The sequence below is a fragment of the Tympanuchus pallidicinctus genome, unplaced genomic scaffold, assembly GCF_026119805.1.
Source record: "Tympanuchus pallidicinctus isolate F22 unplaced genomic scaffold, pur_lepc_1.0 scaffold5, whole genome shotgun sequence".
NCBI classification, from domain to species: Eukaryota; Metazoa; Chordata; class Aves; order Galliformes; family Phasianidae; genus Tympanuchus; species Tympanuchus pallidicinctus.
In genome coordinates, this window is record NW_026294769.1 from 73,472,590 (window position 1) to 73,499,403 (window position 26,814).

Consider the following 26,814-nt stretch of genomic DNA (forward strand, 5'->3'; position numbering starts at 1 on the left):
ACGGTTAGTGGGCATGGTGGTGATGGGCTGATGGTTGGACTAGATGATCTTAGTAGTTTTTGCCAACCTTAATAACTCTATGACTCTAAGAGATTGACAATTTACACTGTATGTAACAGTGAGTACTAGAATACAAGAAAGTGATTCTGAAATCCAAATATTCTTTTTCTTTTTCAAGTTCCAATGAGTTATTTGGGCAAAAGTTGAGGCCAGCTCTTTATTGCTGATCCCCCAGTAAAAAGATCTATCTGCAAATCTGAAGTATGTATAAGGCTTTTTCCTTGAAGCTCCAGCCTTGAAAGTGCCCCTCTGTGATCACTGAAAGTCAGGTCCAGGAATTCCTTCTTTACAGGAAAAAACATCATTGTTCTTAGATTACACAATTGGGTCACTGAACTGTTGCTTGCCTTTGCGATACCAGTGAATCCAAATTAGCTTGACTTCCATAAAGGAGAGAGGGAAGGAAAGCAACGAGCATTAATCAGAGCAACACACTAGCAGCTCTTCCAAAACAAATGAGCTTCAACAGTCAGCACACAGAGTCCTTCAGTCAGTGTGAACAAGCTGAACTTAGGCCAAACTTTGCGTCAAAAAGAATAACTGGTTTAATATGTATTTGTGAAGTCTGCATTTGTTTCTTTTTCCTCCTCTCAATCCATCTGCAGAAAGTTATGAACAAACTGAGCGAAGCAGCATGGCTCATCCTACTGCAGCCAGCCCCTCTGTGCAATGTCCATTGCAACTAAGCTAATCATAGTATCAAAGAATCAGGGCTTGGAAGGGACTTCTGGGGATCATCTGGACCAACAACCTCCTGCAGGTTCCCAGCAGTGGGTTGCACAGAAAAGCATCTAGGCAGGTCTTAAGTGCCCTAATTTTTCTTTATAAAGAGGTGATTTGCATGTGTTTCATTTCCTGTGAAATGTCTGCAAGGTTATTTATTGATAAAGTCCAGAATTTAAAGACAAAGAGAAAAGGTCTGTTAAGAGAGGAAACCATGAGACTTATGTTAGATATCTCTGTAAGATGTAGGAAGCAACTCCTCCTCTCTGTGAGTGTAAAGTAAGTCCAAATCTCAGACACACGTTCTTCAACCACAGACACTTGTATTTTCTTCAGTAAGCCTTTAGGACAAGAGGTAATGACTCTAAGTTGTTCCAGGAGAAGTTCAGGTTAGTCCCTGTCCCTGCAAGTGTTCAAGAAACATGGAGATGTGACACTGAGGGACATGGTTGGTGAACATGCTGGGTAAGGGTTGATGGTTGGACTAGATGACCTTAGTGATCTCTTCCAACCTTCATGATTCCATGATTCCATGACTCTACCTTCCAAAGAACAATTCACCCTATGTTAAAATTGTTGCCTTAAGATGAGTGGGACAAAGAATCTCCTGAAGGGGTATAGACAGTGACAATTCAAGAGACAAGTATGGGCTGCTGGTATTAAATGCTTAGAGCTACCATGTCTTCTTCAAGTCTAAAAGATGTGAGACGCTCATGACTTCTACCAGATATGAGAAAGGAAAGACAGTGAAGCAAGTCTACCACTGGAGAATATCTCTGTCAGATTTACCATGCAGTTGTTATTTTTCCTACTTGTCTTTTCTAGAGAAAAGCAAGGTAACAAAGTAAAATTGCTGAGTTCATGTGATCAAAAGGTGTTTCATATGGAAAAAGCCTCTCTTCCTCAAGGCCTGATATTAGTGTCTCATAGTGTTTTCATCTGCTTTTTCATCATGCATGTTTCCGCATGTACTGCAGTCATTCTGCTTAACCATTATCTCTAGTTAAAAAAAAATAAAAAATAAAAAAAAATAAAATTAAACTAACAGTTATTCTCTAGTAATAATAATTTAAAATGAGGAAAAAAAAAAAACAAACCTTAAGAATTTAAAAAATGTGAAAACATGTATTTCCTTCAAAGATGTGACAGCTCCCACTAAATTTTTTTTGGCTTTGGGATGCAGTATTTTCTTTGTTCATGATTAATTACAAGTTCAACTATCACATCTTATACTGCAGTGAAGATATAACAAACACCTATCACTCAATATATATAAGTCAAGTAATGCTGAAAATATATCAAATGATTTACAGTGTCATGGAAATATTACTGGAAATAAATGATTATGACATAAGACATTTTTGCTACATCACGAATGGACATAAGCATTATGTTCATTGCTACATTTCTACCATGCCCACAGAGCCTCTGTAATATCTGAGCACAACAGAGTCCTCAGTGAATTTACCTGGTGAAGCAGAGAAGTGCTATTGTCAGGGGGTAAAGCCAGTTATGGTACCCAGCATGGACTCGGAGAATTCCCATGGCATGTAAGATCAGGAGTGTAATGAGCAATTGAGACAATCTACTCTCTTGACTATCTTACTCTGCCTTCTACAACAGCAGTTGCACCTACCCCATGATGCAGCCAATTGGCTTTTTTATTGTTTTACGGTGACTGGTGTTTTTATTTGTTTGTTATTCTTGGTGGAAGGGTTTAGATGGATCATGTGAAAATTCATGTCAAATTGGAAAACTTTGTTGCTAGCAGCGATATCTTAACATGAGCGAGAGCCTCTTTCAAAATTTAAAACACAAGCAAAAGAACTCAGTGGGAAGATATTTATACCTGTTTAAATATTTCTATTGTTGCATTAAGCCTAAATGCTTCATTTTGAAAAAAAAGTTAAAGAAAAGATTTACTGATGCTTTGTTATGTTAATGGATGGGTTGGGACTGGCGCTCCAAGTTGTACTGTTGATGCACTGCACTGCATTATATGCAAACATTATGCTAAATAACCTGTCACTTAAGTCTTTGTTCCTGGCAGAAATTTCTTCATTAAGGTCTACAGTAGGTGCTTAGCTTAAATTTTTCAGCTGTGTTGACATTCCTGATTTCTTAATTTATATATGCATTTGTCAATACTTACACAAAATGCTACTTGCACACAAACACATATTCATATACATATGTATATACCTATAAGTAGGGATAAATAACAGACATCTGTAAGCCATTCTGCATTAGAGGACAATCACATCATGCTAGGGGTCGTAGATAATAACCAAATACATTATTGAACCAACAACTTAAAAAACAGGGAAACTAACCAGTAAGATTTAAAAAACATTAATCTCCAACCAGCACAGAACAATACAGAAATTTTGAAGGGTGTAAAATTATAGCAGCTCCTTTGAAAGCAGTTGACTCACAAAGCCATCTGGGTGATCATTCTATCAAATCCATCCTCTACTTTTCTAAAATAGCCAGAACTAGGCACACAACCTGAAGGAACAACCTAGACTTACTTGCACTATCCATACATACGGCAGTGGCACCAACGTCAATTCCTACAAAAGCTCTTGAGGGATGCGTGTCCAGAGCCACTCTTGTCACATTACTAAACAAATGTCTTTTCAGATATAAAATGAGCAGATAGCAGGACACAAAACACCATTTTACAAATACCTCATACAACAGACCAGCAATCAAAGTCACAACCTGTTCACTCCATCTTCCATCCATATCTCATGAAAGAGGTGACAGAGAGACAGCTGTGGTTGTACACAGTGATCCTCATCCAGCTACCAATCCCCTACAGCAGATGTGGACTGCACAATTTCTTTGGCAGCAGAATTTATCTAAGTGATATTCTTCTACACAGACTCATTTCAAGGACATGGAAGGATCCAGAGTGTTTTCCCATAAATAACAGTCGGTGCAAGTCTCTTTATGCTGACAGCAGTGGTTGACTCGTTAAGACTGGTTATATCTTCATCTTGATCAACCTATTTGAAGAATAAAGGACTTCCTAACTGGGTTGGTTATTTCAGCAGCTCCTGCTGGTTGAAGAAAGCAGGTCCTTTATACCGCTCTGAGTTCATTTTCTGCCTGACTACTCCGACCTTCCTAGCTCAAATTGTCATTAACTCATTTACGCTTTGCGATCTGCTCTACTGTCAAGTATTAAATTTATTCATGTCTCATTTTAGATTTCCCACTCTAAAAATGCAACAGTCTATTTTCAAGGCAAATGCAGGATTAAATGCATGGTAAAACACATTATCTTGAATATACACGGCTTTAAAACCAAAATGTAGCTGAAGACCACATCTAGTTTCCATAATATCAAAGTTCTACAAAACTTCTTATTACTCACAATTCTACATTTCACCAGAAAATGAGTTGTAGATAATTTTAAAATCACATTACCCTCTTTTAATGCAGTAAAATGTCTATGATTCCTTCTCCTTCAGGCTGGAGGTTCATCGCAGACCTGCAGAATTCATTGTGTCCGAGGACCAAAGAGGAGGCACTAAGTATTCACACTCACCTCAGCTACATTTTGTCATAACACTACTCTAGATACATGAAAATCACCTTGAAATTGAACAAATCGGTTTATGAGTGAGGAAAAGAATAATATGTATGTATTATGTCATTTTAATGTAAGAAATAACCTTTTTTCTTTGTTTCATTCATTCTTTTCTTTTTTTTTTTTTTTTTTTTTTTTTGACTTCATCCCTTGAAACCCTTGAGAGTAACCACTGAAATAACCATTTACCAATTCTGGTCAAGCTATTTTCAAACAAGATAAATGTGCTGGGTTTTTTTTGTATGTGCGTATTTTATTCTTGCTCCACTGAAGAAATACAGAAGGGAAAAAAGAAATACCCAACCCAGAATTTGCCTTTAAAAAGTGCTGAACACAATTTCCATAGCCATTATTCACCAACCACATCATGTCTTTTGGCAATTCTGCTGTTTTTGAAAAGCACTATTGCCTGATTCTTAGGAAGCACTCCAATAAGAAACACATACACACTTACATGATATACTTTTTATGACATTTTTCCAAGAACAAGAATAGCTAATTGTTGAGTTTCCTACTGGGAAATGGCTCTTTAATATGCAGATCTCTAAATGACTACACTAATGCAAATCGCCAATGCTACAATAATTCAATCACATACATATGCATGTAAACACATAGCTCTTACTTATAATGTGTTTAATCATCTTTCCAGGTAGCACAAATCCAATGCAACCCATGTGCCATGTGGTTCACAGACGTCAAGTGTACACTTTATTTTAAATACTACTACTGAATGTATCTTTAAGGTGTTTTAGATCAACTTACTTGGTGCTGACTTGCTTTTGCCAACTGCTCATTGGCTGATTCTACATTAGAAGATGCAGTTTCAATGTTGGCTTCAATACTGTCTGCAAATTAAGATAATAGAAGATAATTACAGGGTACAAACCTAAAACAAAAGCTTTATACTGACAGCGATTCAGCAGTTTACATGTGCACATAAAAAGAGAAGCAGCATTTTCTGCAAGACTTTGCATTACAGAGAAAGAAGAATGCTATGCATTTTGATGATTGAAGACACCTAACCAATCAGAGGTAGTACAGAGAGACTGATAGGTCTCTGTGTGTCCTTAAATAATAGAACCATGGCATCATAGAATAACCTGAGCTGGAAGGGATCCACAAGGTTCACAGAATCCAACTCCTGGTTCCATTCAGGACCACCAAAAATCCCTTCAACCTTCTCTTCTTTGGGCTAAACAAACCAGTGTGACCTCAGCTTCTCCTCATACACAACCTCCCTCCCCCCCCCCAGACCCTTCACCATCTTCATATATCCCCTTCTGGATGCTCTCTAATAGCTTCATGTTCTTCTGATATTGTGGTGTCCAACCTAAAAACAGTGTTTGAGATGAGCCTACAGCAGTGCAGAGCAGGGAGGTTATCATCTCATCCCACTCCCACTAAATTCAATGGAAAAACTGATAGCATGCTCAGAGCATTTCAGCTGAAGAATGGCAAATCCACTGGATTAAATTACAGAAGCAACGTGGTAGATTCTATCTGGTATTATCTCATAGAGATTGGAAGTAATCTTTATCTGAATACGTGTGGGTTGCACACTTAGGTCTCTACTTAAGCAAGAACCCTCAGATGCTGCAGCAGTTAGCAGCATGTGATTCATTCCGATACACCAGCTACCTGCCACTGATCAGATCAGATGAATCACAACTTCAACTCCTGGATCATATTTCCAAGCTCCAAGAGAGGTCTGCACAGATGGTTTAGAATGAGACAAATTGCCACTGTCTAAAATTAAGGGAGATGAATCTCATCCTAAACTGCTAGGTCTGAGGTTGTGAAAGCTGGGGGAAACGTGGAATCAAAATAAGACTAGAAAAGAAAGACTGACAGCTACACCTTGAGTGAGAAATCCTCACTTCCATCAAATACAAGTTTAAATTTTGGCTCCATCACTGTGCTTAGAATGCAAGATATTTATGATATAAAACTTGCAATTAAAGGTTTGTGCTTTCAATGGAAATCTTAGAAATCTTTACCAATTTGTGCACTCAGAGATGTCAATAATTTCTGGCCACAGTACGAGAATATGTACACTTAATTTGTCTAAGACTTGCCATTGAAGATTAAAGTAACATTTATTCACATATTTATTCATTTGTTTATTTATTTAGAGTGAAAACTTGCAGATAAAATGTGGAACAACACCCTTTCCTCCCCAACTTCATCTTAGCCCCTAGAAACTTACTGCAACTCTTTCTTCACACCTCTGAGGGTTGTTTTTTGTTTGTTTTTTTTTTTTCCCCATTCATTCTTACTACATTATGCATGCTGTAGTAACCAAAAGCAAACTACATGGTGAGCACTTCTATAGATTAAAATGACATAATTGGTCATTTCCAAAGCTTCTCAAAGAATTTTCATTAAGATTTTAAAACCGTGGACCTTGGTTGTCATTACTGAGATCTGCACAAATGCTTCCATTGCCATCAGGATTGTTTCTAATGATTGTAACTCCAGGCTATGAAGAAATGTCAGATTTGCTTGTACAGAGCCTTAGAACATTTGAGTCCACTAACTCGTACACACCAGTGTGACAACCAAGTATTGCAAAAATCTGAATGTTTTCCAGGGAAAATAACAGATGCTTCTCTTCCTCTTTTCTTCTCAATTCCAGCAGAAAGTGATGGTGCTGAATTATAAAAACTGATGAACAGAAGCATAAATATTAAGACTGCACACTGCAGTGAGCAGTATTTTTGTCATGTGAGTGGATCTACCCAAGGTCTACTTCAAACATGGCAGACACTTTTCAACCTCTCACTTAGCAGTGAGGCTCAAGGCAAATTTCCAAGTAAAACCCTGCTACTACATGTCCACCTCTACTATCACTGTTAAATTATTTTATACTCATGTTCAAAAACAATAGATATCCTGTCTCCAGGACTGGCCTTGATGTCTTTCCAGCCAGAAATTGAAGTTAACCCATAAATCAGTAAGGAGTCATTCTAAATATTTTATATAAATAGTAGGAGAAGTACAGTCGATCTTTTCTGGGTAGAACTGAGGAATATCTTTGAAGTGGGGAGTCCTTTTTTTCCATGTTTGTAAGCTAGGACAGACCTGTGTAATTGGGAACTAATCACTGAGACAACACTGGTTTGCATCAATTGAAATTCAAATCCTGACCATTCAATAACATATTACTACAGCTGCATGGATTGGGGTAGTCATGTCCTACTCATCATGCTTTGCAACCACCATCCTGTTTTTTCTAGCACAGGCTTTCCCAGGTAGGATGGTCAAGTGCTATAAATCCTACACAAGTTGATGTGATGTTAAAAGAGGTGACTGGGTCCTGCTGACAAAGTTTCTGCTCACTTGTTCTCCTAACAGCAGAATAGCAGAAACTGAAATGAGCAGAACTCCCACTTAAATTTTCTCTGTAAAAATCTGTAATCCTGAGAGGAGCAGACAAAAACAAATAAACAAGCAAAACTCTATAAAAATGAGACATAAATATGTAACACTATATAACTGTGTTTTTCTGCTGATTTATGCAGGAAAGCAAGAGAATAAATTGAGAATTTGGGTCAAATCAAAAGGAAGTACACAGACCGTATCAATAAGTCAAGAATAAATGTGTCACTCAGCAGATGTCAACACATCTCTGCCAAATGATAGTGATTGCTCAGAGCTTCACCTTGCTTATGTTCAGGCTTCTTTCCAAGACTGGGGACTGAGAAGCAAGGAAATCCAAAGGAATGTTAAGCTGTTAAGAAGACAGGAACATCAGCTGGGTATGACTTTTCCTTTCTTCACTGCCTTTAACATGAAAAGACAGTGAATTTGCTCCCAAATAGGTGAAATAACTCAGCTCTGAGACTAGGGTTTTCAAAGGGTCTCAGTAGTCTGAATCTCATAATGACTTCCCATCTTCTTTTGGTGATGACGAATTTATGATTGTGGTACATTTTGGAAACAAAAAAAAACTTTAAAGGCAATACGACCACCATTTTATGAAACTGAGGAACAAGGCTGCACCAAAGCAGATGGCTGTTGTATCGAAGAATTAGGAAAAGACATTTAATTTTCCTGCCTAAACACATCTTTTCAATAGGAAGGAGCTGACTGGCTTTTTTCAATAGGCAGCAGAGCTGACTGGCTTTTAGATGTAACTTAATATGACACACTTGTCACACACAGACAGAAGTCATGATGACCCTCAGAGGGCTCGTTAACCCTATCTATTTACCTGTCTTATGAGATCAAGCCCTGCTAATGGCCAACAGGAGTCTTTTGTGTGAATTACTGGAGCGATAGGGGCTGGAGTGGGATTTTTGTCCAAACATATCAAGGAATAACCCCTATGACCTATGTCTTTATAGTGGCAACAATGGACCGGTTTCACAAGGCAGCATTTTCAGTAGAGCTGCTTGAAAGACAGGGAAGTGAGCTTGTAAATGAAAATTTTAAAATGCTCCCACTTGGCTATAATCAAAATGGGCCCCTTCAGGTTTCACAGTATGCTTTTATTTTTAGCACTCCAATAAGCTTAACCCTGTTTCTTCACTACAACTTCTGACAAGAATAATCTATATAGCACACTGAGAAGCATAATATAAAAAAAAATGTTTTTGTAATATGCAAAGTTTTCTTTCTTAATTAAAAGCCAAATTTGAGGGTGAAAATTGCTGTCAGCATGAAAAAGAATTTTTCCTATTTTAATCGCCATTTTAAAGTTTTAAGTGAGTTTCATTGCATAAAAAAAAGGCTCAGGCTTTCCACAGGCATGACTGCTGATGTTAAATGAAGGAAAGCTATGGTGGTTTTTTTCCAGAGAAAAGTCTGAAATGACTTAGGGTTAGGCATTTGCAAACTTTTATGTATATGTCACTTACAAATTCAGCACAGGATTTGTAAAATAATCTCTCCTGTTTGCTGAACTAGGGCTAAATGGGTCACATTGGTATAGAGTGTTATAGGGAAAATTTGGTGAGGTATTGGAACAGGCTGCCCAGGGAGGTGGTGGAGTCATTGTCCCTGGAGACATTCAAGAAAAGGGCAGATGTAGCACTGGGGGACATAGTTTAGCGAGTACAGTAGGGATGTGTTGATGGTTGGACTAGATGACCTTAGTGGCCTTCTTCAATCGGAATGATTCTATGAAAAACAATTTGCAGCAGCAAGAGCTGTGATTCCGATAAAAGCAGATAGTATCTTGCTTTCTATTTGACTTTAGCAGTTCTCCAGTTCTCCCAGATGGTAACACACCACAACCCCTGGAGGTAGGGCAACAACTGCTCTAGCAAATTTTCCAAGCAGATCTGAAAAGATGATTGTAGCTGTCCTAAAATGTCATACCCAGCTCTTCCTGCTGATTTTCTTCAGTCAACAGACCAAAGCCCGAGTCTGAATGAATATAAACGGCTATAAGACAATGGCCGAACACTAGCATAAATTTATAGCACTTCAGCTCCTGAGTGATTTATACTGTCCTTGAAATGCATCTTGGAAATGTCAAGTATCTGCTAAATATGCATGCACTGAAAAAAATGGTATTGCCGTGCCAGCGGTTCACCATGCCTGCCAGGATGTATCTTCCAGGGATTTAAAATTCAAACGTCATCTTGTGTTAATCTACTAGAAAAAAGCACGTCCTATCAGAGAGTAAGGTGCCTCAAATCATAGCTCAGTGCTAAAGGGCAGAGTGCAGGACTACTTTAGCAGGCGGAAAGTAATTCGCTTTTCTTTCTTATAGAGAAACAAGTGGTCTCAAATAACTGGTATTTTACCAGAATTCAGCTCATGTACATGCTCCTGTTGGTGCATGGTATGGCTTATCTTCCCATTGCTCTGCAATCTGAGGTATCCAATGTCCCCATATGATGCTTTCAACTAGCTTTGGGTGCTCTCAGGCTCTCCTGTTCGTAGTCCCAAATTTGAACATGGGAGGATGTTACATCATGGCAAAAGAATCAATCCACTGCTCTTAAAATTTTCTTTTTTTTTTGTTTTCTTTTTCTGATGAAAAAAGGCATTTCAACAAACACAACACTTCTCTAAGAAAATTTATGGATATCTCATGTTTTCTTTTTTCTTCCCACTAATCTCTGTAAGTAGTTTAAAAAGGAATACATAGTTGGAATGTGAAATTGCAGATACTCTTCTGTAGCACACACTATTTCAGGGAGTTGTAACCTCAAAACATTTTTTAAAAGTGATTTAAAATATTCAAACTAAAGAAAACATTATTTCAAACTGCTGTAAAATGCATTCACATTAACGGTTACAAAACCAAAATAAAATGAATAACACTGAATCACAGAATTGTAGGGCTTGGAAAGGTCCCATGGGGATCAAAGGATGTACTAGATGATTTTAAGGGTCCCTTCCAACTCAAATGGTTCTATGATCCATTTATACTCGCTTTTTCAAATCCAACACATGAATAATGAGATAAATGGGTAAATACCTTAATGTCATTTGTACACAGCATTATTCAAAAGTCCATTTTTGTCTACAGTTAACATAACACTCGTATCATACAGCTGGGTACGTAAGTGATCAAGTCTTACAGTTCAGTCAGTCCATTGAGGAATTGCCCCATCCCTGGAGGCATTCAAGGCCAGGCTTGATGTGGCTCTGGCAGCCTGGTCTGGTGGTTGGCGACCCTGCATATAGCAGGAGGGTTGAAACTAGATGATCATTGTGGTCCTTTTCAACCCAGGCCATTCTATGACTCTATGATTCTACGAAATGTCTGTCTATGTCACAGGAAGAAATGAGGATGTTAGGGCTTTGATTCATAGAAAGAAATACATTTTATTTTTGCTTGCTGTCTCGGAAAGACCATATATTTTACTTAGAAAGTAAAGTCACTGAAATTTACAAGTTGTTTGGCAACTTTTGTGTTACATGGTTTGTTTTGTTTATTTAACCTGCTCAAGTCATGGCCTCCCAAGCAGTGTGTTTGTGGCAGAGTATGACAACTCCCAGCAGAAAGAAACCAACCACCTGGGCAGCTTCTAGCTGCATGACATTTATTGCTCAATCAAAACATTTCAAGAAACTGAGAGCACAGCAGTTCCAACTGCCCCAAGATGACTCAGTAAATTGGTGTGAGAAGAATCCTACTGGTGGCAATAAACCCCATAAAAGGAAAAGCCTTGCTTCTTTTACAAAATTAGCTGGCTCATTAACTACAAGTACACCAGCCCAGTCTCATTACAAAGGTCAAACACAGAGCAGCAGACAAATCTTTAGGCGTTAGTAAATTTACAAATCTACAGCTACCCATTATTCTTTTCCTTATGAGCAAGCGATATCCTACCAGTAGACAGCAATAAGAGTAAATGCAGAAGTCCATGCAAAACAAAACAAAAACTCATGCTCATAGAGAGCAGAAACAGAAAAGAAGCAGAAAAACTCCTCTCATTTTTATGCTGCCTATTAAGCAAAATGTATTTATCAGAGAACATCATGCTATCTCTCACCCACAATTCCAGCAATTTAGTTGTAGCAATGATCACCAACCTGCACCTGACAAGAAACCAAGCAACTTCAATAAGACCAAGTGCCAGGTCCTCCAGCTGCATGGAAGAAAGAGATCTGGAGGTACTGGTCAGTAAAACCAGCCAGCAGTGTGCTCAGATGGCCAAGAAAGCCAGTGGCATCCTGGCTCGTATTAGAACAGTCAGCAGGAGCAGAGAGGTGACTGCCGTTCTGATCTTGGCACTGGTGAGGCCACATCTTGAGTACCATGTTCAGTTCTGGGCCCCTCACTACAAAAAAAGACACTGGGGTCCTGCTGTGTGTCCAGAGTTGCAAAGAGCATGGAGCACAAGTCTTATGAGGAGCAGCTGAAGGAACTGGGATTGTTCAGCGTGGAGAATAGGAAGTTCAGGGGAGGCCTCATCTCTCTCCACAACTCTCTGAAAGGAGGTTGTAGCAAGCTGGGGGTCAGCCTCTTCTTCTGAGAAACTAGCATTAGGACAAGAGCTATTGGCCTTAAGTTGTGTCAGGAGAGGTTCAGGTTGGATAAAAGAAAAAAAAAATCTTAGATATTATGGTGAGGTCTTGGAACAGGCTGCTCAGGGAGTTGATGGAATCACCATCCTTGGTGCTGTTCATGAAACATAAAGATGTGGCACTGAGGGACAGAGTTTAGTGGACATGGTGATGATGGTTTGATGGTTGGACTAGATGATCTTAGAGGTCTTTTCTAACCTTCATGATTCTATAAACTTACAGGCCCTTCAGTGATGTCCAGATCCAGGGACTTGTGGAAAGTGAGTGCAGTGGTACTCAAACCACTGTGCCCTTGAAATTCTTGTCCATAATACAATTAAGAGTAGTAGTGGTATGCAATTTCAGCAGTTGGAATAGTTTACAAGAACTACATTTACAAGTAACAAGTTTACATTAAACTGATAACAGTTTATCAGTTATGATAACAGAATATACACATAGTTTGTAGAAGGAAAACGGAGTTTTGTTTGAAGAAATGGGAAGTGTTTAGTATGCGAAAAATCACTGATTCCAAAATTCCTTCCTGTATATACTCCCTGCATGGGCTGTGCTCTGCATTGATGTGTAACTTCATGTTGCCACAAATGGCTGAAAGCAAGACGGCTGGAAGATTTCCCAATTAATCAGGAGCCAATAAGAACATCAACATTCCCATTCACACAATAGTGTCTCAGAGATCACTTAGAAAACTTAACCAAATGAGGGACTTCACAGACCACATTCAACTAAACGCAGATGTTAGAGCTGTTACATTCAGGTATTCAGGGACCACTCTCAAGATGTGTTCATTTTCTTCAGATGTCCCAGCAGAGACACATAACTCTGGAGAGTTTAGTTAAGGATCCAGTTGGATGATTTCCCTGCTTGGCTTGTATTATTGCGTATGACAACAGACTCTTTGTCATGCTGTTCAGGCAGTCAAACTGGAGAACATGTGTGCAAAGCCTTTTGACTCTTGACAGTGTCTACACGTTAAACTAGCCTTCAGGTCAGAAAAGCAATAACGATAAAACAGGCAACAGATTTGAGCTGACTTCATAGAAAGAAAGGGGAAAAAAAAACATTACTATTCAAAAGCTTCCAAAATAAGTATCACGTTTGCACTCACAAAATACTCTTTCTTTGAAAGAGGCTTATTATCATCAGGCAATAACAGACAATGTGTTATGTAAGCAAACACCAGCATGACTCAAGGACTGAATATATTGACCCCATCATAAATTTCTTCCTAGACTGAAGGAAAGCACCAGCTGCCATGTTTATATTTATCTTGGCAGGTCTGTGGGTTCTAGCCTGGAAGATACCAAGTAACAACGCCTGCAAAGTGAGAGAGCATGCACTTTAAATAATGCTATGAAGTTTCTTAACTTTATGATTTTCAAATATGCACTATGCAGATTTCAAGAGTGAGAGATATGAAATCTTAGTTGCATGAAGATCTCACCCTGAGTAAGTAATGAAAGAAAAGAAAGTCAGAGAAAGTATTTTCCTTGATGCAGCAGGATCTTCTTTCAGACCATGAGATTCACATTGAAAATATTAATTTGTACCCACCTTGCCTGAGTAAGTGGTAGGCAGCCCTGACAATGGCTGGGACTTGGAAGTAGATGATCTTTGAGATCCCTTCCAACATAAGCCATCATATGATTCCATTCTAAGATTTTATGTATGAACAAAGAATTAGAAGACTAATTCCCACGTCCTGCTGCTGTGATCTTAAAATTAACTGGCCAGTCTTTTGCCATTTCATTGGAGGGGGAAGGTTACAGATCAGCTGTCGTAAGGTTGGTTCCAAATTTTTCCAACATCAGAAGAAATATGACGTTTTACAAGTATCAAATATCCTAAATGTGTAGCATTTTCAGAACAACATGGATGCGTTTTGGCTTTGTGGCTCTGTGAAAAGCGACAAAGACGCAAACAGGGAAAGCTGAATTGAGACAATTTAGATGACGAATGTAGGTTTTGCTCCTTATTTTGCCATAACTAGTGAGGTTACATACACAGGTAGAAGAGAAAAAAGTTCTCCTACATGAAAAAAAGAAAAGCATTTTCTTTTGCTACGAGCAAATAGAATGCAATGACTGTATTATTCAGGTCATCCTTATTTTCTGTTACAGTGCAAACAGAAGCCTACAGAGGTAGATAAGTACACATCTGTCTTCATCAGCAGTAACAGAAACACTGATAACTGTGTTATTAACGCATCCTTCAGATGACATGAGGATTTTAGGATTTTCTTTTCCCTCACACCAATAATAAATTTGACTTCATGAAACTACGCCTATTTATGCCAGTATGGCCAATGGAAAGACAAGCCTGCAGTTGTAAAATAATGACTTTTGGTATGAAACACTGGGAACGTTCCTGCTGCTGTGGACTTGTACTTCATTCAGTTGAGTAGCTATCTGTGAGCCTGAAAGGGAGCGACTCGTAGCACTAGCAACCATCCCCGATGTAATTTACTTCTCCAAGTGCCAAGTGCTTAATTCTTAGCTTGGATGCTTTTTCTGAAGGACCTGTTTCAATGACAGTTAAGCATAGCAAACTTCATTCAGCTTGATTATTTCAATGGAAATTACTGTAGAGACTTTCGGTCTGTTATGCATGGAGAAACTTGATACGGACAGAAAGGAACTTTGGGAAGAAAACTGGATTGAGATTGGGATAGAAAGTGCATGAGATGGGATTTGCTTATGGGAGAAGGAGAAATCCCATAACCTGTATTTGCAATAAGGTTTCACAGAGATGCTTTTGCCAAGAGCTCCTGTAAATCTGTGTTGAAAATACTCTGCAAATTCCAAGGTAACCAACATAACCAGCTTGTTTTGGCTTTGAGCTTTGGGCTCACAGATACCATAATGCTTAGTCAAATATTCCTATCAAAGAGATGCCACAACTTGGAACGTACACTTCTGCAGAAGACAAAATATAACAGAGAAGCACTGCCCCATCTCTGCATTTCCCCTCATCTATTTCCTCCCTGCCTGACAGAAATTGTTCTCTACTCTACGGAGCGTTATGGATGCTCTCATTAAGGAAACGGCCCACAGAGTAGCAAAACTTCCTTTAAGGTTTTTCTAAGAAATCTGGGTTACTCTTCCTGTGCTATGCATGGCTCAGACAAGTTCTTCCCATTAATTCTCCCCAGCTCAGGGTGAACAAAAGTTGTTCGTGCTACAGCCCTGGTGGGATTTTTTTTTTTGCTGAGTGATGCACCTCAGATTCCCTGGATATATAGTTTTCTTGTGTCTTCTAAATTAACACACACAGAGATTTCATTTCATGCATGTAAGAGGGATGCAATAAACAAGTGTCAAGAGAACTGTCCCTTATCATCATTTCTGCTGTATTTTCACTGTGGGAGTTTCAATTCTCTTCAACAACTGACTCTTAATCTCACTTATGTCTAAGTAATATGAAAGTCAAAAGATATACAATGGGATCTTTCAGCAACTGAAGGTTGGGAAGATACTTTGAATAGTTGCCAGAGTGAGAAGATGCTTCTGAGGAAGCTACAAAAAAAATTATGCTGCAGTGAAATGGAAGAAAAAACACTTCTGATAGTGTAAAACCCAAACACACTATTTAATACAATTTTCTCACAGGCTAGTTAATACTAGGTCACTTCTGTGCATGAACAACATTCTAAAATAATAAACGTTGCCTTAAGAAAATTGTTTACAAGGATCTTGAAGCTAACTGATGTATGCTCTCACATCCCTCAAGGCATTAACATCTGATGTACATTCTGGAGACGAATCAGGCTCTGAAGTTGTACATATACAAAAAATAAGCTGCCCCCCCAAAAAAAAAGAAAAAGAAAAAAGAAAAAAAAATCAAAACAAGAAAGAATTGGTAGATATTATCTTGATTTTGTTCTGCACTTGCAAACCTGAGTGGTGTTTCTCAGTGGGATGCAGCAAGCTCATTTCAGTGGCGATATGTGATGCTAATAGAAATCTGCATAGGTTTGAGCATGGCAAAACAATTCAGATAGATTAATAAACAACAGAAGATTTTCTTCTTTTATAATTTACATGTGGCTGCCTTAGGACTTGATCTAGCTCCCATGAGCTCTGTAAGTACTCCAAGTGAGCAATGCAGGTTAGTAATATCTTCCCAAACCTCACTTCTCTGATGTTTAAGTCCCTCATCATGGCTTCAGGACTGTTAGCTCACAAATTTGGAACTGGAAATTGCTTTAGAAGTGCTTCATAGTATTATTATACACAAAAAACCACAAAAAAAAAAAAAAGATAAAGAAAAAAAGAAAAAGAAAAAGAAAGAAAAAGAAAAAGAAAAAGAAAAAGAAAAAGAAAAAGAAAAAGAAAAAGAAAAAGAAAAAGAAAAAGAAAAAGAAAAAGAAAAAGAAAAAGAAAAAGAAAAAGAAAAAGAAAAAGAAGAAAGAAAAATCTGATTGCTCTTAGCTGCATCAGAACACATCAGTAACAAAGACAAAAGTCCAAGAAGTTTAAAAGGAACAGATCACTGTGTTTTATTCTACTATACTCTATTAAAAAAAAATGGTGATGGTCACTGGTTGGCTGCTGTTAAAGATAATCATAGTATCGTTTGAGTTGGAAGGGACCCTTAAAGGTCGTCTGATCCAACTCCCCTGCAATGAACAGGGACACCTACAGCTACATCAGGGTGCTCAGAGCCCTGTCCATCTTGACCTTGAGTGTATCCAAGGATGGTGCATCCACCACTTCTCTGGGTAATCTGTTCCATGTCTAACAGTTTCTCTCATCTCCTCCATTCCCAAGAACCCTCCACAATGTTCTTAGCCACTGGCTGCTATAGAACAAAAAGAGGTCAACTAGTGGGCAGAAGGTTCAAGACTATGTGTGCATGTATGTCATAATGGTTGAATACTATAGATTTAGTCAAACACTTTCTTAATGTGGAGAGAAATTTCCATTTAGGAGAAGCAAGCTGTTTAATTATTTTTATTTATATTTTTTTGCCACCCTACGATAATGACAGTAACTATTACTGGTGTTGTTGCTTTTTAATTAGAACTCCAGGTAGGAATTAATAAAAAAAAAAAAAGAATCCCTTTATAGTTAATGCTACATATTCTTCAGCTTCTTTGTTGTAGTCAAAATTGAACAAACTTTTCTCACCTCAGAATCTTTTTTTATGCTAAATATATCTAACTAATCCAAATGTAAGAACACTATTGCATAGAGCAGTTTGACAGATCAAAACATCACTAAGGGCACAAAACACAGGAAAATTAATTGCAGCATCATTATTAAATGCAGTTTCTTCTGAGAGAACACACAGCAACACATTGGAATGGCCTAGGAGCATAACAAAACATACTTCAGCAGTGATACCTACCTATTGTGTCTCCTTGCTCATGCACCATGGAGGCCAGGTCTTTAATGATCTGGTTCACATCCAGCATGTCACTCTGAAAAGACAGAAAACATAAAAGACATGTTTCATAACCAAGCTTTGTAACAAGAAAAAAAAAAAAGTAAAAAAAAAGTAGGAAGAAAAAGGAGAAAAAAAAGTAGGAAAAATAAAATAAGGAAGAGAAAGAATAAGAAAAAAATATATCTATGTAGAATTAAAAGAAAAAGTCCAAGTGCTCCATACACCCATGGTAAATCAAAAACCCTTTTAAACAATGCCATGGTTTATTGGATCTAAGTAAGACAGTTGAGTTGAGTTTTCTATAAGAAACAGGTAAAATGATATGATTTTACGGTTGCTTCTCAGAACTTCAGAATCCTAAGAGGAAAAAAGCAACAATAAAAACAACTGCTGCAAACCTACCTCTTTTAAAAAAAAAAAAAAAAAAGATACATTTGGTGCAAACTATTCATCCTAAAGTGCAGATCCTTACATTGGAGAAGCCCATTTTTAGAACGGCATTCATCTGGTAAAAAAATTACTTGTAAATTGATGCTGCACCAATCAAAAAATCACTGAATTTGAATCTCTTTATTGGTAGACCATCAAGAAATCAATCCATCAGGCTGTGTTTGATGAATGGATTAATTTATATTTCTAAATGTACCAAAAGTAAAATTAATAGATTAAACACAGAAATTTTCCTAGTTCTAAGACAGCAATCTCCAGAGACTTTGTTTCTCTATTATCTGAACAGTTACCATATACAACAGCAAATGTGAGCATATGTTGACTTTTTATGTCACTGCCTTTTATAAAAACAATTAACCTAGCAATAACAGACATAATAATGCAGACACTGCTAAATGCACTACCAGTAAGGCAACATTAGCAGAGCAGAAAAAAAAAAAAAAGATACTCAAGCAGGATGCATTTAGTTTAGCTGTACAACTTCAAGAATCACAGAATCATTGAGACTGGCAGGAATCTATGGAAATCATTTAATACAATGCTCCAAGCAGGTTGCTCAGAACCAAGTCCAGTTGTTTTTGCATATCTTCAACAATGTTCATAGACTGGGCAGCAGTATGTCCATGTGTTCCTTTACTGGGAACCCAGCATTTCAGATACACTGAGCAGAGAGGTAGGAGTATCTGCTTTGATCAGTTGGCAGTGCTGCTTGCTTAAAGAAGCCCAGAATGCTGCTGGCCTTCTTTCCCGCAATGGTGCACTGATGGCTCAATTTCAGCTTGCTGCCCATCTGCACTTACGACAGAATCACAAAATCATAGAATCATTTGAGTTGAAAGGGATTCTAAAGGTCATCCAGACCAATTCCCCTGCAATGAACAGGGACATCTACAACTAGATTAGGTCGCTCGGAGCCTGGTTCAAAGAGTCTTCTGAAGAAAATACCTCTTCTCTGCAAGCTTTCCATATAGACAGCCAGTCCCCAGCCTCTAATGGTGGTGCCTGGAGTTATTTCTCCCCAGGGGCAGGACTTGTCACTTCCAGTTACTGTATCTCATGCGGTTTCTTCCACTGAACATTTCCCCAGCCTATCAAGGTTGTGATTTCAGCATAACCACCTGCTATTGAACAGCAAGGATCTGAAGTCAAGATAATAAATATGCACTGTTTCACATTCATCCATAGTGACAGTCATCTCATGGTAAAAAGCTATCAGGTTAGTTAGTTACATTTTCTTTCTTCCAGTCTTTGGGAACATCCTCTGATTGCTATTCTTCAAATACGATCAAGAGTGGCCTCACACTGACACTGGAAAACTCCAAAGCTTTTGGTTCATCCAATCAGGTCTCATGGGCTTAATCACAGAATCATATAATTGTTTGAGTTGGAATGGACCCTTATTGACCTTCTAGTCCAACTCCCCTGCAAAGAACAGGGACATCTACAGCTCAGTCTGGCTGACCAGAGCCTCCTTCAGCTTGACTCTGGATGTTTCCAAGGATGAAGGTATGTTCATTTGGTATAAATGCCCCTCGGCCTGATGCTCTATCATCAAGAAACTTCCTTGCTGCAGACCTTCCCTCTACTCTCAGAACACAGAGATTCCTGAGGAACAGTCTTACCAGTACAGTAAGCTGAAGAAGGCATTAATCCATACTTTTGTGTCCTTTATCTTTAGTTCTCACGCCCTCTTGACATATCTTTTCAGCTTTTCCTTCCATCCTTTTGTACACACATCCCCAACCCCTGACTTTCTAAACTTTTTGTTGGCAGACTGGAATCATATCTGACAGAGTGGCACAAAGATATTAAGTTTCTAAGAATTTCATTGAAGGAGTAAATAAATGGGTTTAAGGAAAATTTGACAACTAGACAGCAGAGAATCCAAAATACAGAAATATGAGTACATTGATTCTATAAATATTTCACAAGTTGATGGATACCAAAAACTCTAAACAACACACACAAGGGCACAGCAAACCAGACTTCTTCACTTCAGTTCACTCACAGAATCAATTGTCTGGATAACACAAGAATTATAAAATTAAAATCAAACACAAGCTCAACCAAGAAAGCATCATTACATCTGCACAACAGAGGAGCAGCAACATATGCCTAATGTAATATCTGAGATCAAGACGTTTTCTGAAACACTGAAAGTGCTCTGAAGAACCTGCTTCTCCCAGGGCTAATTGCACAGTAATTAACTTGTTTGCTTGGATTCTGTTGCAACTCTACCATCACACTAAAATGTCAGCTTGTTTCCATCCTGCTACTCAAGAATTCAGGATTTGTTACGGATAAATTTAGGAAATGAATAACAAAATGAATACACATCCTTCTGAAGTTTGTTATAAGAATGTAAGTGGCAGAACATTTAATCATAAAATGCAATGGAATCACAATCACTGGCAATAAAGCCTGCGAGTACCATTGTGAATTTGTGAATATGTACAAAATGTTGAATAACTGAGGAAGTAGGAGAAACAAAAGACTTAAGAAATTGTGAGAAATCATAATAAAACAACAAAAATGAAAGAACACAACCAAAACCTGCAAACAAAGATGGGGTAATGCATCACGAAATGCACTTCATTGATTCACTTGTCAGCCTAAATGAAGCTTTAATTATGTATGGTATTATTCATAACTTGTAAATTCTGTAGAATATTTTTTAAAAGCAATAATGTCTAAGTAACTTTGATTACACCAGACCACTGTGGTCATAAATCACTGTCAAGGAATGAGGAGAAATTTGTGGTGATTTTTTGGATAGAGGAGTTGTGGGGTTTTTATTTGTAAAAATATTTGAAAGAAGAAGGTTTAATAAATTGTGAATAAATGAGAATTAACTTGAACGTGTTGTTCTGCTCTCATTTAACTGCTTAGTAAAAGATGATTAAAGAAATATTAAACAAATAAACAAACACACAAACAAACAAAAAAGCACTAAAAAAAGCCCATAATGCTCATTTGTCTCTCTTGGTTAAACTGCCATTGACATCAGACTTCGCTTTCTGTTACAAACAACATAAACAAAATTCTTCCTGCACTTCAATCAGCCTCTTTTGTTTTACTCCGCTTCTTTTAAAGCACTTCAAGTGAACACAGCCTAAAACTTGTCCTTTTATTTGTACATATATTAGGTTAGAAGGAAGCTACTGTAATATATTGAATTACACCTCCACTCAGTTTTTCCACTGGAATAAACTATGTAGCCAATTCGGTCTAACAAAGATCAGCTGGGTCCACGTAGGGCCCTCCTCAGCTATTTACTGTAAGGAATTGGGCTGCCTGCTTGCTGATCCCAGAATATTATGATGAGAAGGGGGAAAAGGGAAGGAGTGAGAAAGGAAATTCACACTGTGTATGAATTGTTATGTCTCAGATTTGTCATTTTTATGCAAGTAGTTGTGAAGAACTTTGTGGCTGTAGCGTATAGATCACTTTCAAATAATTGTATCAATGCTTAAAATTATTGTTCGGCAAATATGGGTTATTTAAAACCAGATTCTGAGGTGGTAGGAAGGAAAAATTGTGGCTATTCGGTGTAAGACAAAACAACAGAGGCAGTTGTAAGGCACAGAGTACAAAGCAATCTGACCTGAAGCAAGCAATATGCTGAATAATTTAACCTGGCAATGTGAAGTTTCCAAGCCCTGGTATATGTAAGCAAAATAAAAATAAAAATAAAAAAAAAAAAAAAAAAAAGGAAGAAAAATAGCTAGAAATAAAGACCATCTATAATGGCATATACCTAGCAGCTATGTTTCTGTTTCTCCTTACCAAGTTATCTCTATCATGAAGTACCTCTGAACTTGCCAGGCATCAGAGTTTGTTAACAGAATCAAATTGCATTGGTTTCCCCAGTTTTGCACACAGTACGCAGAATTGAAAGTGAAATAATGCTCCTCATAAATCTCTTTGACTCCACCAAAACTGGGAGTACAACAGCAGCCCGTTTCAAAAATGTGTTCTTCCTGCCAGCTACTTAGGTTGGAGTTTCTTGCTTTTTAATCAACATCAGCCGCGACTGGTTGTCAACAATTCAGACCCTATATTCAGCAGCAAGAGGGAGACAGATTTAAATCATTCATGTTTTAATTTTTTTTTCCAAAGGAGAAGTTTATGTAAGACAAGTCATTAATACAGTCAGAATATGGTGAAAATAAATGTCATGTGATAAAGATAACCAAAGCAAGTGGAGACCTGCCAGCTAACAAGCAATGTAAATGAGAAAAATAGAACACAGAAGAATCTGGAACTCTAAAAAACTGGAGCATTTATTCTGGACAGAGAAAATGCGTTTAGTAAGCTCTGAACAGAAAGCACTAGGCAATTATGGAAAAACTAAGTGAGTAATTTCACCTGACTTTTTAAGTGAAGAATGTCACTGCAAAGTACCCAGAATTTGGAAAATTTCTTTAATTCCAACTCTTGCACAGTAGCTTTTGGAAATACAAGTTTGCAGATAAACTGAAACTTTACATTTCCCATTTTTTACTTCAGCGAGACCACAATCTCAACATTTTAAAAATGAATCTGGGGACAAGTTGAGTCGTAAAACTCAGACATTGTTCCCAAGATGGGAACAACCTTATCATAAATCCCAGCAGCCTGTTTCCCCACAGAATGAACATTACTGAGATAGTCACCAAGACAGCAAATAAGTAAACCTCCCCTCACTTCCACTTTCATGACTAATGAGCTGAAGATTTATTGATACAGAAAACTTAGAACACAGCCCTGACATTACTCATATTCTAAGGACACTTCTGTATTCCAACCACAAAAGCAACACTAAATAAACCAGAAAGGGGAAACATGCTCTCTGGAAAAGGATGCAAAAAATAAAAATAAAAAAAAAATCATATACAATCAATATTTTCTCTGTCCTACTTAGCAAAATTCCAGAATCCTTTATTCATGTCAGCCCAAAGGATAACTCACACGTGCTTCTAAGGATCTTTGATTAAGTTTGTGTAAAAAATGGCATCAGAAATATCACTGGTCTGTTCTATTTAGCATATGGGCATATATGTGTACTTGCAAACTATCCATTCACATTTTACAGAACTATCAAATAACATCTATGCTGTTTGCTGGCTAATTACTCAGGTGATGCTGAAATCTACAACTGAGATGCCATTCTACCCCACCATCTTGGAACAAGCTATATAGTAAATCTGAAGTAAATTCTGAAGTAATATAATGTCCAGGTGTTCATGTCCCCAGAATGAAACAAACAAACAAACAAACAAAAACACCTTACTACTTATCTTGAGGTACTGGAACAGGCTGCCTAAGGAGGTGGTAGAGTCACCATCCTTGGAGGTTTTCAAGAAAAGCTTAGAGGTGGCACTGTGGGACACAGTTAGTGGGCATAGTGGGGATGGGCTGATGGTTGGACTAGATGATCCCAGTGGTCTTTTCCAACTTTAATGATGCTGTGATTCTTGAGGGGGACAACAAGGAAGAAAAAAACTCCACAAAACCCAAACACTTTGTAGTGTATACTACGTTCCACCAAAAAGATGCTGAGATGTTCCACATATATATATTATTATATATATTATTATATATTATATTATATATATATATTATATAATTATATATATTTGTAATATCACTGGGGCATTTCTTACTCTTTGGTTCACTACATATGAATCACATGTAAAAAGCACTGAGAAGGACAAATCCATGCAAGGTACATCTATCCCCTTTCTCTTCTTAAAATCACAGGTAAGAAGGAACAGAAAAAAGCTTATATAAGAAGTCAGCAAGCTTCTCTGATGCTAGATGTGCAGAAGCTAAATCTTACTGTAACAGTCTCTCAACAAATATTTTTCTCTTGTCTGTGGCTGGGAAGAAAAAAAATAGCATTCTATAAATCAAACTGATTCAACCTAAGCAGCAGCAGACCAGCAGAAAATTGTTTTGAGGGCAGAAGCTATATAGAACAGCAATTACAGACTGAATTAGATCTCCTTTGGGACAGTACAAGAGCCACTGTGGGGAGTTACTCTCTTTCCCTTGCTCACTTGTGTGTGCTCGCTCTCTGTTTTGTTGGTGGTGCCATCTTGGGAGGTGTAGCACTGCCCTGCATAATTAAAACAGTTGTGCGTAGATTCAGCATGCTAATCTCATCTTCTCAGGGACAGAGGAATCATGAAATGTGGCATAAACATTCTTCCTGACTATCAAAAGCCAAATAGTGAAAAGAGAGCGGAGGGGAGGCGTGATGGCAGCCTACAGCTCCTCAAAGGGAGCTGAGGGGCAGCACGGAGCTCTGCTCTTTGATGACAGGTCCAGTGGCAGAGGGAACGGCATGGAGGTGCCTGTGGAGAGAGTCAGCTGGGTGTCAGGAAAAGATGCTGCACTGAAGAGCACAGCTAAAGCTGCCGGAGTTCAAGGAACTCTCAGACACGGGATTTGGATTTTAGGTGGTTCTGTGTGGAGCCAGGAGTTGGGCTCCATGATCTTTGTCTGTCTCTTCCAGTCTCAAGACATTTTATGGTTCTATGACATACCTCGATCTCATAAGGCAGAGGTGAGGCGTTAGCAGAGAAAACCAGAACAGGGATGAACAGAGCTCTTCAGAACAGCCAGCTGGAAACATAATTCATTACGCTCTTAGCACTGACCCAAGGATATGTTTAACCTACCATACCCTCCTCAGTGCAAATGTCTGAGCAAATTTCTGTGTACTGAAGAGGGCAATGGTGGCACTTGGGAAGCCCAAATGACTGCATATTTGAAGCAGAGGCAGGAACAACAACTGCAGAACTGGTAAAAACAGAAAAGGCATCTACATATTGAATGCAGCTCACTTCCCTTTGTCCACCCTAATGGACATCTCACACATCATCTGATTACTCTTTATTCTACTGATGATCTTGAATGAATTGGACGTAAGACCTCCAAGTCACCTTCTCTATCACCCTCAGAGTGCCTTCTGACCAGCAGCAATCTGAAGAGGATTTTGTTTGCCAGGTGGTTCCCCTGGAAAGCTCCTCTCCCCTTAGCCATCCAACCCTGTCTGAAGACTTGTCTGGATCCCTCGTGTTAATAAGAAGTCTCATCTTTTGTGATACCACCCAAAAGGTATGATAAAGAGCATGAAGGTGCTACAGAATGTAACTGTGAATATTTTGTTAGCATCTTTTAGTCACTTTTCTCTGGTGCTTCACAACTGTGTATTTAAATCACACTGTCTACAAATATGCATTGCTATCATTATCCTCCACATATTCTATACCTCTATACCTCTATATACCTATATCTACCTATGTATATATCCCAGACGATTTAGGACAGATCACAGAATCATAGAATCACCAAGGTTGGAAAAGACCTAAAAGATCATCCAGACCAACCGTTCACCTATTACCAATAGCTCCCACTAAACCATGTCCCTCAACACAGCATCCAGTCTTTCCTTGAACACACCCAGGGTCGGTGACAGATATTTTCTTTCATGGGAACTTTATCAGTTACCAGTCCATGCTGAAGGTCAGAAGTGAACTGGTGTCTCAGGGAAATGGGATACTACAAATGACAGGAACAGATACTTTGACCTCTCAAAAGACACTTAGATGTGGAAATGTGAGATGAGTTAATATTTCTGATTTGAAAGAGGTATCCTCCCTTTATATTTGGGAATCTGAAGCATACAGGAAGTAGCAAAGATCGTGTAAGAAATTCTTATTAACCAGGGTTTTGAACTTCTAATTAATCTACATCCAAAGTTATAGTTAAAGACAGCAGTTATTAAAAGTATTTGGCTTCGTATATGCGCATACATGTGAGCACTGTACAGCCATACATACACTTTTATTCTTCTATATCCAACCAAAAACACACATCCTCTTGTACAAACAGTAACTATATATATAGATACACTCCTATTTTTAAGATCTTACTTACCCCAACATATACCAGGTATTAATTGGGCATTTAAGGATTAGCAAATTGCAGAGACACAAACATAACCTATTTCAGTCTACAGTAGAGCAAAACAGAACCTAAATCTTACATGTTTCTCCTAGCTAATCGCTCTGCTGCAAGATAAGCAGGGATGCTGATGTGTTCTGATAACAGGCAAACAAACAAATATTAGTCTGCTTTGCTTAGTCTTGACAACAAATGTCGTATTGATATTATTTTATCTTAAAGTCAAAGGCACAACAGTTTCATATTTAATATAGTTTGACAAGGGCTAATGATTTTAAACTGAAAGATTAGAAATAAAGAAGTTATTTACTATGAAGGCTCTAGAGCCACTGCAACAGGTTGTCAAGAAAAGCTATGGATGCCCCATCCCTGGAGATGTCCAGGCCAGGTTGGGTGGGGTTATGGGTAACCTGATCCAAATATTGGACTAGATGATCTTTAGAGGTCCCCTCCAATATAAACCATTCTATTATTCTGTGATTCTATGGTTCTATGATTCTTTAATATCAAGCAAGAAAAGCTCTTATCAGAAAACCAAGAAATAACATCTGTGTGGAGAGCAAAGGAATTATTAGTCAAGGTGCAGAGCAAACTCATCTGTGATGGATGAGATCAGGTGCATTTATGCATTCTGCTGTGCAAAGTGCTTC

The 26,814-nt window shown here is 38.1% G+C and overlaps 1 protein-coding gene across 10 annotated transcripts in view; it reads right to left on the reverse strand.

Moving 5' to 3' along the window:
• Window positions 1-26,814, reverse strand: part of TSNARE1 (t-SNARE domain containing 1) — a 464,710-nt gene that overhangs the window by 173,046 nt on the left and 264,850 nt on the right. For 8 of the 10 annotated variants that reach the window (XM_052704284.1, XM_052704285.1, XM_052704279.1 and 5 more), the window contains 2 exons: window positions 17,723-17,795; window positions 5,147-5,229 (listed from right to left, as the gene is read on the reverse strand). In XM_052704284.1, coding sequence (XP_052560244.1) covers window positions 5,147-5,229; window positions 17,723-17,795 — 156 coding nt within the window. The remainder of the gene's footprint in view (window positions 1-5,146; window positions 5,230-17,722; window positions 17,796-26,814) is intronic. The other 2 variants (XM_052704288.1, XM_052704289.1) reach the window with 1 other exon arrangement.